We start from the raw sequence: 14,377 nt of genomic DNA on the forward strand, positions 1-14,377 counted from the left end.
GAATTGACCGGAAAGTGGTAAAAGTAGTTACTGGAGGTTAACTCATGAGAAAAGGATGCCTATTGTGAATCTGGGGTGACAACTAGAAGAATAATAACAATCTAAAAGAGGAGAAAACCAGAAGAATAAAAATATTTGATCAATTCAAAAGAAACAAGAGTATGTGCAAAACCAACAAAGAACAGTTGAGACAATTAGAAAGCAAAGAAATGAAAGGTAGATTAGAACTCACAGTTGTCATAAGTAGACTGTGCGTATGAAAATGCTGCATTTAAAAATAAAGATTGGGCCGGGCGCAGTGGCTCACGCCTGTAATCCCAGCACTTTGGGAGGCCGAGGCGGGCGGATCACGAGGTCAGGAGATCGAGACCATCCTGGCTAACATGGTGAAACCCCGTCTCTACTAAAAAAAATACAAAAAATTAGCCGGGCATGGTGGCGGGCGCCTGTAGTCCCAGCTACTCGGGAGGCTGAGGCAGGAGAATGGCATGAACCCAGGAGGCGGAGCTTGCAGTGAGCTGAGATTGCGCCACTGCACTCCAGCCTGGGCGACAGAGCCAGACTCCGTCTCAAAAAAAAAAAAAAAAAAAAGATTGTAGACAAAAAGCAAATTCCAATTAAATGGAGCTTATAAAATATCTACATTTAATATAAAACACAGGGAAGTAGAAAATAAAAAGCACAGAAAACCGTATACCTTGAAAATACAAAATAAAGCTAATAAAATTATCTTAAATATCAGACAAAGCAGATTTTTAAGGTAGGGGACATTACAACACATTGGCAGTTTAAACTGATATACTCCTAATGACATAGCCTTAAAATATAGATGGTAAACAGTGAAAGAATTAAAAGGACAAATAGACAAGCCCACAATTATAGTTGGAGATTTTAATACATGTCTTTCAGTACTGGTAGAAAAATGTAAGTCTTTCAGTTCTGGTAGAAAAAGCAGTTAAAACAATCAGTAAAGATTTGGAATAATTAAATAACATTGAAAAACGATGTGAATGACCTATGTAGCACATAACCAAGAACTGCATAATTTACATTATTTTCAAATGAAAATGAAACTTTTACCAAAACAGATGGCATGCCAGATCATAAAGCAAGTCTCAACAAACTTCAGAGGACTGAAAGTTGGTTCTTGGAAAACACTGATAAAATTGATAACACTTTATTCAGTAAGACTCATCAAGATAAAAAGAAAGAAAACACAAATTGACAATACCAGGACTGGAGGAGCAGAGATCTGTATAGATCTTACATACATTAAAAATGTAACAGAACATTGAAAATATTGATGAAATGGACAGATTCCTTGAAAAGTACAACTTAGCAGAACTAACATACAAAGAAACCGAGAGTCTGAATAGTCCTATATCTGGTTTAGAAATTTTGGACAGCCAAATAAAACCTGCTCACAAAAAAAAACTCTCTGCCCTGTTGGCTCTTCTGGTGACTTCTTCCAAACATTTAAAGAAGATATAACATCTTATCTAACCTAAACTACTCCAAAAAATAGAAAAGAGAAAACACTTTCCTCTTCACTTTATGGGCCAACACCAAACCTTACCAGATTGACTCACGGGAAAGGAAAACAATAGATCAATTTCATGAATGTAGATAAAAAATCCTCAACAAAATATTATCAAGCTGAGTTCAGCTATATATTAAAAACATAATATATCAAAACCACATAGGGTTAATTTAGGAATGAAAGGTGGATTTAACATTAGAAAATCTATCCATGTAATATTTCAAATTAAATGAACAAATGTTAAAAACCATATGTATGTACATAAAAATCATGATAAAATTCAAAAGCCATTCAAGACTAAAAAGTCTCAGAAAACTGGGAATTGAGAGAAACTTAATTTGGTAAAAGGTATCTTCAAAATATCTACAGCAAACATCATGCTTATAGTGAAGTATGGAAAGCTTTCACTCTGAGTTCAGAAATAAGAAAATGTTGTTTGCTATCACCACTTCTATTCAACATTGTACTTCACAAACAGCATGAATTACACATAAAAAAATCCAAGTGAATTTACGGAATAAAGAATCCATAAATGGATTTAGTGAGGTTGCTGAAGCAAGAGGTTTTGTGTTTTTTTTTTCTTTTTCCTTCTAAGACAGGGTGTCTCACTCTGTTGCCCAGGCTGGTCTCAAACTCCTGGGCTCAAGCAATCCTCCTGCCTTGACCCAAAGTGCTGGGATTATAGGCATGAGCTACTGTACCTGGCCTTTGAAGCAAGATTAATATACTAAAATAAATTTTTTCAAGAAACAATTAGAAATCGAATTTAACAAAATATTTATAATACCATAAACAAATATCTAGGAATAACTATTAAATTATGTGTAAGACTTCCACTCAGAAAATCATAAAACACTGAGAAATTAAAGAAAACCAAAACAAATGGAAGGATCTACTATGATCACAGGTTGGATGATTCATAATTAGAACGATGTCCTGTCTATCCAAGCTGATCTATAGATACAATGCAATACCAAATGAAATTGCAATAGAATTTTTGTTTTTTTTTGGTTTTTTTGAGAGAAACGGTCTTGCTCTGTTGCCCAGGCTGGAGTGCAGTGGTGTGTTCACAGCTCACTGCAGCCTCAACCTGGGCTCAAGTGATTCTTCCACTCCAGCCCCTTAAGTAGCTGGGACTGCAGGCATGTGCCACCATGGCCAGCTAATTTTAAATTTTGTTGCAGAGACTGTAGAGATGGGGTCTCCCTATGTTGCCCTGGCTTGTCTTGAACTCCTGAGCACAAGCAATCATTCTGTCTTGGCCTCCCAAAGTGCTGGGATCACAGGCGTGAGCCAATGCAACCAGCCTGATTTTTTAAAATGGCAATTGACATTAAAAGTTTAAGAGTTGATTTTTTAAATTCACGTGTAAGTACAAATGGCCAAGCTCTTCCTAATTAAAAAATAAAAAAGCATTGATGGACTTGGACTCCTAGGAATAAAGACTTATTAAAGGCAGGGTAATTATAATAAACAGAAACAGTGCAGTGGCAGAAGGCCAAAGGAGCAGAACCGGGACTCGAGGCCCCCACACATGCCACCGCCTGCTCTGTGAAGAGAAACATTGCAGGCCATAGAAGCTCCTTCCTGTACCCGCTCCCGGACAATGGGATACACACACTGAAAGCCCTAAAGAAACTTTACCCTGCTTCACACCACAGCAGAAATAACTCACAGGTGGATTATGGACAGAAACATGAAAAGTTAAAATAATAACATCTCTAGATGATAAAAAAAGAATATGGCAAAGATTTCTTAAGAGGACTCAAGAAACAATGACATAAAGAAACAAATGGCAAATAAGCTTCATTAAAGTTAAGAGCTTCTGTTTATCCAAAGACCATGAAGAGAGCTTAAACTCAGTCACAGAGCTGGAGACAAAATTCGTAATACTCGTATGTAATGAAAGGCTCCAAGACTCCTAAACATTGACTTAAATAGAGGGAGAGACCAAATAGAAAAATGAGCAAACTCATTTTGAAATGGCACTTCAAAAAAAGCAAGATTTTAAAATGTATGCACTCATTTTCCACCAGGGAAATCAGGGAAATGTAAGTGAAAACACCGTTCTATGTTATTACAGACGCATAAGAATGGCTGAAGGCTTAAAAATGGACAATACTGAATGGAGGCAAGGGTGTGGTGCGAATGGAAGCCTCCTGCCCTGCTAGTGGGTGTGTACACTGGTAACCACTTTGGAAATTACTTGGCAGCATTCATTTTTTTATAAATGGATTTTTAATGGACACACGGTAACTGTACATATTTATGGGGTATACTTTGATGCTTTGATACATATCTATGTGGTATGATGATCCCATCAGGGTATTAGCATATCTACTGGCAGTATTTAGGAAGACTAACTCTATGTATAGCCTATGACCAGTAAAGATAAACACAAATGTAAACATAAATGTGTGTACATATACACACATACCTAAAGTAACATGTGCATCTGTGCATGAGATGATGACTAAGAATATAACAGCAGCATTATTTGTTATGCCTCAAACTGAGTAACCCATATGTCCATGAACAGTTGATAGGATAAATACATCATATTTTTTTGAGTGGAATACTATACAGCAAGAAAATAAAACATGGTAACTACATGCAACATGGATGAACCTCCTTGCAAAATGCTGAGTGAAAGAACCCAGAGACCAGGAGTTCCTTTTGCATGATTCCGAGGTAATGTTTTCAAAAAGAGAAAAGTTGTCTCTGGTGCCAGAACTCTGAATAACACTGCTTTTCAGGAGAGAGGTGGGGTAGACACAGGGTGGCTGCAGGGTCCCTGGTGTCAGGAGGGAGGTGGGGTGGACACAGGGTGGCTGCAGGGTCCCTGGTGAGAGTTGTATCCCACATCTCGATCTGGTGCTGTGTTCGCCTAGTAAACATGCATTCTGAACATATACTGCATTAGCAAACGTTTATTTTAGCATATGTAACACTGCCACAGAGCCTTGGTAAGCAAAGAATTGTAAATATGCTCTGAATTTTCTCGGTGTCTTGGGGAGCAATTCCAAAGCTGTGTGGCCACTGCACCAGGCTCACACACCAGTGCCGCTCCCTCTGGCTTCTCCTCAACACCCCTTCCTCAGAAGGCAAATGTCCCCCACCGGTGCCGTTTTGCTTCCCACTGATTCTCTCCTTGGCTGCGTTCATCTCTCCAAATCACCTTTTTCCCTCTCTTATTTTTTCTCCTTCCCTCTCTCTCCCACCCCATGTGTTTCTGTGGAGTGGGGTTGGCACTCACAGCCATTGCTCAGAGATGAACATGCTTTTGGTCCAGTTAGCAAGCCATCCAAATACATGTTTGCTGGGTTTCTCAGTGATATTATTCTTCATTATTCACTGCTCGTTTTAAATTTTCACTTCCATGTATGGATCTGCCAATGGGCAATGGAGGTAGTAGAAAGTGTGGCTTCCGGAAAGGGGGACCAGAGTCTGCTCATTAGCAATGGTGGGAAAGGATTTTGGAGGCCACGTCCATCTGACAGTGACAGAGGTGCAGGCTGCAGTGATGAGAGCCTGGGTTGAAATCAGGGCTCTGCGTGCACCAGCTCAGCAACCCTGCAATGTCCAGCGACCTTCCTGGGGCTGCACTCTCCACCTGGAGAAACTGGGTCAGTGGCAGTACTTACCTGATGATGTTAACATCTGTAAAGTACTTGACACAGTGCATATTAGCAGTTACAGCTGTCCCTTGGTATCCACAGGGGATTGGGTCCAATCCCCCTCCCCCAATCTTGCCCCCCTTACCCCATGCCAAAGTCCATGAATGTGCAAGTCCCACATTTGGCCCTTCAGGACCCATGGATATATGAAGCTGGTCCTCTGTATCTGCAGGCTTCTCATCCTGAGAATAGGCCGTACTTCTGATCTGTGGTATCCGTCAATACAGAGGGCTGACCATATTGAAAAACATTCTCAGAGAAGTGGACCATGCAGTTCAAACCCGTGTTGTTTGAGGAGCAACCGTGCTGTGGACCCTGCTGGACCGGCATGGACTGGAGCCGTCAGTCCCTGGGTCACGGGCAGCTGTCACCATAGGATAACTCCCCTACAAAGCTGGTCCTGTATTTGTTGTGAGCGTCAGCGCTGCACTTTGGTATGTGTTCTAAAAAGTAAGTAGCTCCATTTCCCATGTATAAAATAAGAACATGGCTACTGAAGGCTTTCTTGGCTTATCGGGCTATTTTGGAGAAGAAATGTTCAATGCCCGCAAAGCATTCTGCTTCCTGGGTATAATTACTGAGACAATGGAGCACGTTATTTTTATAATTCGGACTTTAGAATTGACAGACTCTCACAGCTCTCAGGAAGTGGCACTGGACCCTGCTTCTGACAGAAGGACGTGGGATGAGCCCCAAGCCTAGAGCTGCACACCAGCTGTGGACACTATGTGGTCACCAGCAGAATGACATCCAGCACAGACATGCACTTTTTTCAGCTCAGAAGTGCCACAGGCAGGTGACGAACGATGCCTACAGATGGAGGGGTGTGCTCTGTGCCCTAAAGGATCAGTGTTCATAGGCAGGATAATTCCTGATGCTCTTGGGTTGCCTAATTAAATATGTCATGCTGTACATATGTGAAGGAAACGGATGTGTGTAAAAAATAGGGATTGTTCAATATAGGAAAATAAGATAAAATTTTCAGATTCAATTTCCCTGGGTCAGCTAACCTCCTTAAAGTTTTCCTCTTTCTCTTTAGCAACTTAAAAATTTAAACATATACAGTAAAATAATAAACATATAGTAAAATATTATACTCCATAAAATATAGAGTATAATAGAACAAATATTAATATTGTACCAGATTTTAAAAATAACTAGAATATGATAGGCCTTCCTCACTTTTCAAAGTGCAGCCCTGTATTAAAGGTAGACTTATTCTTTCTGAGAATTACCAACCATAGTTGAGATGCCTGAACAATAAAAAGCATAGCTCAATTACATTTGCTGGGTTTCTTAGCTGGATTCTCAACCACTCCTAACTTGTTTATTTTACACTTCCAAGTATGGATCTCCTAATGGACTGTTGTTAGGGTCCAGAAATATTCCATTTATCATTGATTTTTATCTGACATACTGGCAAACATTTCGATTACATTTTAGCAAAGGGAAATAAAATACGTAGTGATTGATACATAGAATAAGCTGAATAGCCTCCATTTTATTTAGTGCTAATGATACGTAAGACAGATTTAATCCTAATTCACCAGAGCTCTTCCTATAGAGAAACTGCTGTTCTGGGACCAAAACCTCTACCCCCAACCCAAATGAACAATGATTTGATTGGTCAAATCATCTGTACTATGTCATCATTAGTTACCAAGAGACCCACTAAAGATGCAGGTGTGCAGGGGCCATCTCACCTCACTGCCAGGGAAGAGTGGGCAGCATTTAATAAGCCCTCATCACAACCTCACGTGCCATGCTAAGCCCTTCACATCTACCGACACATCAAGTTCTCACAACAGCCCTCTGAAGGGGGCTTCTTAGTCTCCACACATTACAGAAGCACAGACAAGTTAAGTACTTTTTCCAAGGTCACACAGCTGCTAAGAGACTGACCCAGGATTTGAACCCAGACAGCCTGACTCCACCTTCATGTTCTTAAACACATCGTAGCATCTCTCTAATAGAGCACCTACAGCTAAAACACAGGAGCTTCTGGATGGCAAGGGTGAGATCATATTTTTTCTGTATTTTCCAAGCATTTGCATAATGGCTAAGTATTTAATAAATGATAGCTGAGCTGAGTTCCTATCCAAGGTCAGCATTATCTCTTTCCATAATAAATGCAGAGTATTTAAATAAAAATGTAAATGTTAACATCATATTTAATGGCAGCATTCTCCAAGGGAGTCTTATCGGCTTAGCACACAGAGGGCTCCAGGCTGGGTGGCGCCTAGAAGGCCTAAATGGAAACTTTGCTTGTCTTGTATTCTTTGCAGAATTACTAATTTCTGCTCCTTACCTGAAGAGGCACAGAATTATGCTTCCTGTTGCAAGAGACATCAGAGAGACACTGTAGCCCAGGGTATAAATGGCCTTCACCAGAATATAAAATGTGATCTACAAAGAAAGAAAACAGATCTGTAAGCTGAGGGTGACCAGCAACACCAGACAACAGGAATGGTTCCAGAATCCAGCCCTGTGCTCTGGCCATGAAGGACTCTTGCCTGCCTGGAAGGCACGAGATAGTCTCGCTTTATAATTCCACCTCCATTTTGAACCAAAAAATGACACCCACGATTCGGAACCTCCACTTTTTTCTTATAATTCATCATGAACGACTTTGGATGGTTCCTGTAAAGCACCTCTGTCTGGAGGGAACACGACCCGCCACCATCAGGGAAAGCAAAGGAAGGAAGCGCTGAGCTAAGTTCAGAAAGAGAGCTCAGTCTGTCTCCGAGGCAGCACATCCAGCTTTCTGACGCTCCTGGATGAGCTCAGGTGGACACACAGGTCTGAGTATGTTAAACACTATTACTTACAGGCACAGGGTGAGGTGTTCCAGACAGAGGTACTTGCCTAAGCCAGAGCCAGCTGCTGAGCTGCAGTATCTTGGGAATTTTATTTCCTTAACATTTCTTGGTTTAGCAAGGTTCATGGCTTGATACTTTTAATCTCCACAAAATCATCAGGTACAGGAGGAATTCGTGATCATCATGGTGGCAGAATCACAGGGAGTTCTATGACAACAGGGAATCCTACACAAAAAGAACTGGGTCCTCTAGAAGGAAAACCAGTGCCGGTCGTGATAAAAACCAGCAACACCTGCAGGGCATCAGCATCACTAAACCAGCAACACCTGCAGGGCATCATCATCACTCGCCACTCCCAAAGGCCGCTTCCTGGTCTGCATTTTCTTGATAAAGCTAATTCCTATAAAATAAAGAGGGAAACAATCCACATGTGCTTATGTGATGAATTTTATTTTTGCCAAGAGGCCCTAAGTCCGTATAAGTACAACCAAACCTCAGTTATTTTGCAATACAAAATTTAAGGCAAAACTCAGAAAGTTATGCTCTTGTTTATTAGTTTGGCTCTTAATTATAACTTTACTGTTTAATCATTTAGAACATATTAACCCATTTACTTTGCATTGCAGGAATCTCTTCTTGGGAACCTCGGCCCTGCTTACTTAGGACAGCTCAGAGAAGAGCACAGAGTAGTCCTGGCCAGATCCCTCCTCCTTGCTATTCCTCATCCTTCCCGACTCCACTCATGAGAATATGTCATTAACCACCACCCTCACCTCACCTAACCACCACTCTCAACTTACCTAACCCGTACTCACTTCACCTAACTACCACCCTCACCTCACCTAACCACAAGTCTCATCTAACCCATACTCCACCTAACCATGACCCTCACCTCATCCAACCACCATTCTCAATTCATCTAACCATCCCCTTCACCTAACCACCATCTCCTTCACCTAACAGTCACCTTCACTTCACCTAACCACTCTCCTCACCTTATCTAACCACCACTCTCAACTCATCCAACCCATCCTCACTTCAGTTACCCACCACCCTCACCTCAAGCCTCATCTAACCCATACTTCACCTAACCATGACCCTCACCTCATCCAACCACCATTCTCAATTCATCTAACCATCTCCTTCACCTAACCACCATCTCACTTCACCTATCAACTTCACTTCACCTAACCACTCCTCACCTAACCACCACTCTCAATTCATCTAACCCATACTCACTTCGCTTACCCACCATATTCACCTCACTTATCCATAACTCTTACCTCACCTAACTGCCACCCTCACATCACCTAACAACCACCTTCATCTCCACCTAACCACTTTACTCACTTTATCTAGCCACCACCCTCACCTCATCCAACCCATCCTCACTTCACTTACCCACCACCCTCACCTCATGGAACCCATCTTCACCTCACCTAACCACTAACCTCACTTCACCTAACCACCACTCTGAACTCATCTAACCTATATTCACTTCAACTTACCACAGCCTGCACCTTACCTAACCCACCCTCACCTCACCTAACAGCCACCCTCACATCACATAACCACCACCTTCACTTTGTGGTGGAAAGCAGTTTGCTGATTTCTCAAAGAACTTAGAACTACCATTCAACCTGGCAATACCATTACTGGGTATAAACCCAAAGGCACAGAAATCATTCTACCAAAAAGACATGCCCATCAACAGCCCTATTCACAAAGCAAAGACATGGAATCAATACGTCTCCATCAAAGGTGGACTGGATAAAGAACATGTGGTACATATAGAGCATGGAATATTACGCAGCCACAAAGACTGAAATCACGTCCTTTGAAGCACCATGGAGGCAGCTGGAGGCCATCATCCTAAGCCAATTAGCACAGAAACAGAAAACCAAATACCACGTGTTCTCGTAAGTGGCAGCAAAACACTGGGTACTCAGGGAGGAGAAACGGAGGGAGAAACGGAGGGAGGGGCAAGGGTTGAAAAAACTGTTGGGTACCATGCTCTGTAGCTGGGTGGCGGGATCAGTCAGACCCCAAACTTATCATCATGAAATATATCCAGGTAACAAGTCTGCACATGTGCCCCCTGAATCTAAAATAAAAGTTGAAAAAAAAAAAAGGCTGGGCTTGGTGGCTCACACCTGCAAAATCCCAGCACTTTGGGAAGCCGTGGTGGGAGGATTGCTTGCTCCCAGGAATTTGAGACCAGCCTGGGCAACAGAGTGACACCCCCGTCTCCATTAAAAAAACAGAAAAATAATTAGCCAGGTGTGGTTGTGCGTGCCTGTGGTCCTCAGCTACTGAGGAGACTGAGGTAGGAGGATCACCTGTGCCAGGAAGGTGGAGGCTGCCTAAGCTGTGATCACACCACTGCTCTCCAGCCTGGGTGACAGAGTGAAGACCTGTCGCAAATAAAAAAGTTAAAAAAAAAAAAAAGAAAAAAAGTGAAAAATAATCCATACTTCCACCCTTACTCATTCAACAAGTATTTACTGGGCGCCCACCAGGGTTGAGAAAGTGGGAGAAGCCGACAGACGGGAAAGACGGCTTTCTGGATCTCACACTCAGCGAGAGGGCGAGCCGCGGCGGAGTACCGGGATCAAGCTCGGTGCGCGGCTGTGCGGGGAAGCCAGGCCGGCTGGGACGCACTGCTAGCGGGAGAAGCCTGCCGCTCTGAGATCCCGGTGGGAGGGGAGCGGCGGCCGCGTCTGGAGTCGATGGCGGGAGGGCGGAAAGCCTGAAGCCTCTAGAGGAGCCCCGTCCTGAGAAGCCTGGTCTTGCGGAGCCCCGTCCTGAGGGCCCTGCAAAGGGCGAGGTGTGGGGTCGTCAGGCGGCGGTGTGGCCATGGGGCGCCGGCGGGTGTGAAGCAGACGACAACTGGCCGGATCCCAACAGTGACTTGATGGGGGCCCGCGGGCCTTCCCGACGGAGATGGGAGAAAAACAGGGCAAGGACACCCCGAAGGCTTCAGCCTGAGCCCCGGCAAGTCACAGCCACAGCGGCCCGGAGGTGAGAGCAGCGCCAGCCTCGGGCTCGGGTCTGGGGGTCCTGGCCGGGTGTTCGGAATTGGTGGGTTTTTGGTCTCACTGACTTGAATTCAAGAACTAAGACACGGACCCACTGTGAGTGTTACAGTTCTTAAAGGTGATGTGTCCCCAGTTTGTTCCTTCTGATGTTCGGACATGTTTAGAGTTCGTTCCTTCTGGTGGGTTCGCGGTCTCGCTGGCTTCAAGAGTGAAGCTGCACTTTCACCGTGAATGTTACAGCTCTTAAGGCGGCCCCTCTCTGGAGTTGTTCATTCCTCCCGCCCAGAGTCACTTATTCCTCCCGGTGGGTTTGTGGTCTCCCTGGTCTTAGGAGTGAAGCCGCAGACCTTCCCGGCGAGTATTACAGCTCATAAGAGCAGTGCTGACCCAAAGAACAAGCAGCAGCAAGATTTACTACAAAGGGCAAAAGAGCACCACTGCCACAGCGTATAAGGAGACCCAGCCAGTTGTCTCTACAGGCTCCCCCGCCTGCTTTTATTCCCTTATCTGGCCCCACCCACATCCTACTGATTGGTCCATTTTACAGAGATCTGATTGGTCTGTTTTACTGAGAGCTGATTGGTCCGTTTTGACAGGGTACTGATCGGTGGGTTTACAATCCCTGAGCAAGACACAAAAGTTCTCCAAGTCCCCACTAGATTAGCTAGACAGAGAACACTGATTGGTGCATTTACAAACCTTGAGCTAGACACAGGGTGTTGATTGGTGTATTTACAATCTCTTAGCTAGACATAAAGGTTCCCCACGTCCCCACTAGACTCAGGAGCCCAGCTGGCTTCACCTAGTGTATCCTGCACCGGGTGGCAGGCGGTGCTGCCCCCAGTTTCGCACTGTGTGCCCGCAGCCCTTGGGTGGTCCATGGGACCGGGCGCCACGGAGCAGGGGGCGGCACTTGTAAGGGAGGCTAGGCGGTGCAGGAAGGCGGGGTGGGGGGGAGACTCGGGCATGGTGGGCTGCAGGTCCCGAGCCCTGCTCTGCGGGGAGGCAGCTGAGGCCCCGCGAGAATTCCAGCACACTGCCGGCGGGCCGGCACTGCTGGGGGAACCCGGTGCACCCTCCACAGCTGCTGGCCCGGGTGCTAAGCCCCTCACTGCCTGGGGCCGGCAGTGCCGGCCGGCCGGCCGCTCCAAGTGCGGGGCCTGCCGAGCCCACGCCCACCCGGAACTTGCGCTGGCCCCACAGCCCCGGTTCCCGCCCGCGCCTCTCCCTCCACACCTCCCTGCAAGCTGAGGAAGCCGGCTCTGGCCTTGGCCATCCCAGAAACGGGCTCCCACAGTGCAGCGGCGGGCTGAAGCGCTCCTCAAGCGCGGCCAGAGTGGGCACCGAGGCAGAGGAGGCGCCAAGAGCGAGCGAGGGCTGCCAGCATGCTGTCACCTCTCAGTGGGGTCCGGGGGTCCTGGGGGGATCTGGGGTTCCTGGCGGGTCAGAGGGCCTGGCGGGATCTGGGGGACCTGGTGGGGTCCGGGGGTCCTGGTGGGGTCTGGGGTTCCTGGCAGGATGTGGGGTCCTGGTTGGATCTGGGGGGCCTGGCGGGGTCCGGGGGTCGTGGAGCACCCGGTGCTCACACCGGGCTGGGGTTCAAGAGGAAGGTCTAGGCCAGAGGCGTCCCCTGAGACTTCCTCAGGCTCAGGCAGCACTGAGGCCCGGGGCGTTCACCAAGAAATTCAATGACAAAAACGCCTCTCATGTGATTCTGGATGGGGAAGCCGCGCCTGGCGTGGGTGGGCGCGGAGGGAGCAGAAAGGAGGCGATGCGGCTGCTGGGGTGGGAGAGGGGCGGCCCCACGCGCCGGGCCAGGAGGGCTCCTTCTTCCCGCATTTCACGGGAGCCCGGGTCCCCTGCCCCGGAGCCACTGGGGCCTGGCTGAGGCGACCCTGCACCTGGGCCCCGTGGGCTCGAGCGGGTCCACGGAGGACCCCCGGCTGCCCCTCTGTGCAGAACCCTCCGTGACGGGACCGTGGCAGGGAGAGATGCAGGAAGGGACGGAGACGGAGTGGAACTGGCGGCTCCTGAGTCAGCAGTGTCAGGGTTCGTTGTGAGTGAGGATGATGGCGGGGTGAAAATGGACGAGACCAGAACTGTGGTCTCAAGTCGGGGCGGCGAGCTGGGTGCTGGGCTGAAGGTGGCAGCAGCCACCCGCTGTCGGGCGGGGCTTCGAGGTTGTCAGCAGCAGGAGTACAGAGGCCTGGGTTTGGGTCCTGGGTGCAGTGGCACAGAGGCCGGCCAGGCTGCTCTCTCGAGGCCGAGCAGTCGGTGCTGACTGAGTCCTGCCAGGTCAGCGTCCAGTCCTGAGGCGCATCCAGGACCCTCTGCTGGCCCGGCCTTCACCCCAGCTCTGGCACCACATGGCCCCGGGGCTGCCTGTGCACAGCTGTGTGCTGGGGCACCGACCCTCCCTCCTTCAGTCCCTGCAGAGGCCTGGCCTAGAGGCCCGGGGTTCCATGCCTGGCAAGACAGGCTTTGATGAGGTGTGGAGGAAGCTCCTGTCTCAGCTTTGCAGGGCCTGATGTTCCCCACGTAGACTCTGCATCGCCACCTCTACCGAGAACCTGGCCACCTTCCAGAAGCAGGTGGTGGGAACTCCGTGGGACTTGGAGCCATGGCGGGCCCACTGCACCGCTCTCTGAAAGCTGGGAGGGCGGAAATCACAACACGGTGTTGGAACCCCACACGATTCCTCCTGAACTAAGGCTTTCTTGGCTCTCCTAAAGGCTTGATCCCTGGGGAGTGGAAGATCTGAGAGCTGAGAGAGAAGTGTCTGGATGTGTCTGTGTTTCTGAGTTGTTCTAGGATCTCAACCCCTGGATTTAGAAAGCCCTGGACAGCGTCATGCTGCTGTTCCCTCTGCCCGCCCATCTCCCTCCCTCCCCTCCCCTGCAGTGGCTGCTGCAGGAGGAACCCGCAGAAGATGGGGGCAGGAGGGCGGCCACCCCAGGCTCTGGCCCTCCGTGGCTGCTCAAATACGTCAAGCCCTGGTGTCTCGGGTCCCTTCCCTGCCCCTCTGGCCAGGGTTCCGGCTTCCCGTGGCTGGAGAGTGGAGGCTGCACAGTTCTCACAGGGCTCCGCGACTGCCCAGACCTCTGTAAGGATTCTCTGCGTTTAAGCTCTTTTCAGTTTTATCCTTGGCGTGTGCCAGCAGTGTCCTGTTTGAACCCTGAATCGACACACTGTTCCTTGCATGTACAATAACATTTTTTATGAACTCAAATTCCCATAAAAAGACCATCAGATTGACCAGGAAAATTTTTCAACACTAAGGTTTTAGAACTTGAGATCGCACAG

The 14,377-nt window shown here is 47.2% G+C and overlaps 1 protein-coding gene across 2 annotated transcripts in view; it reads right to left on the minus strand.

Moving 5' to 3' along the window:
• The window catches only part of VIPR2 (vasoactive intestinal peptide receptor 2), a 114,526-nt gene that overhangs the window by 23,319 nt on the left and 76,830 nt on the right, over positions 1-14,377 (minus strand). For both annotated transcript variants that reach the window (XM_019030582.4, XM_055347582.2), the window contains exon 5: positions 7,526-7,623. In XM_019030582.4, coding sequence (XP_018886127.1) covers positions 7,526-7,623 — 98 coding nt within the window. The remainder of the gene's footprint in view (positions 1-7,525; positions 7,624-14,377) is intronic.

Source organism: Gorilla gorilla, chromosome 6 (assembly GCF_029281585.2).
Source record: "Gorilla gorilla gorilla isolate KB3781 chromosome 6, NHGRI_mGorGor1-v2.1_pri, whole genome shotgun sequence".
NCBI lineage: Eukaryota > Metazoa > Chordata > Mammalia > Primates > Hominidae > Gorilla > Gorilla gorilla.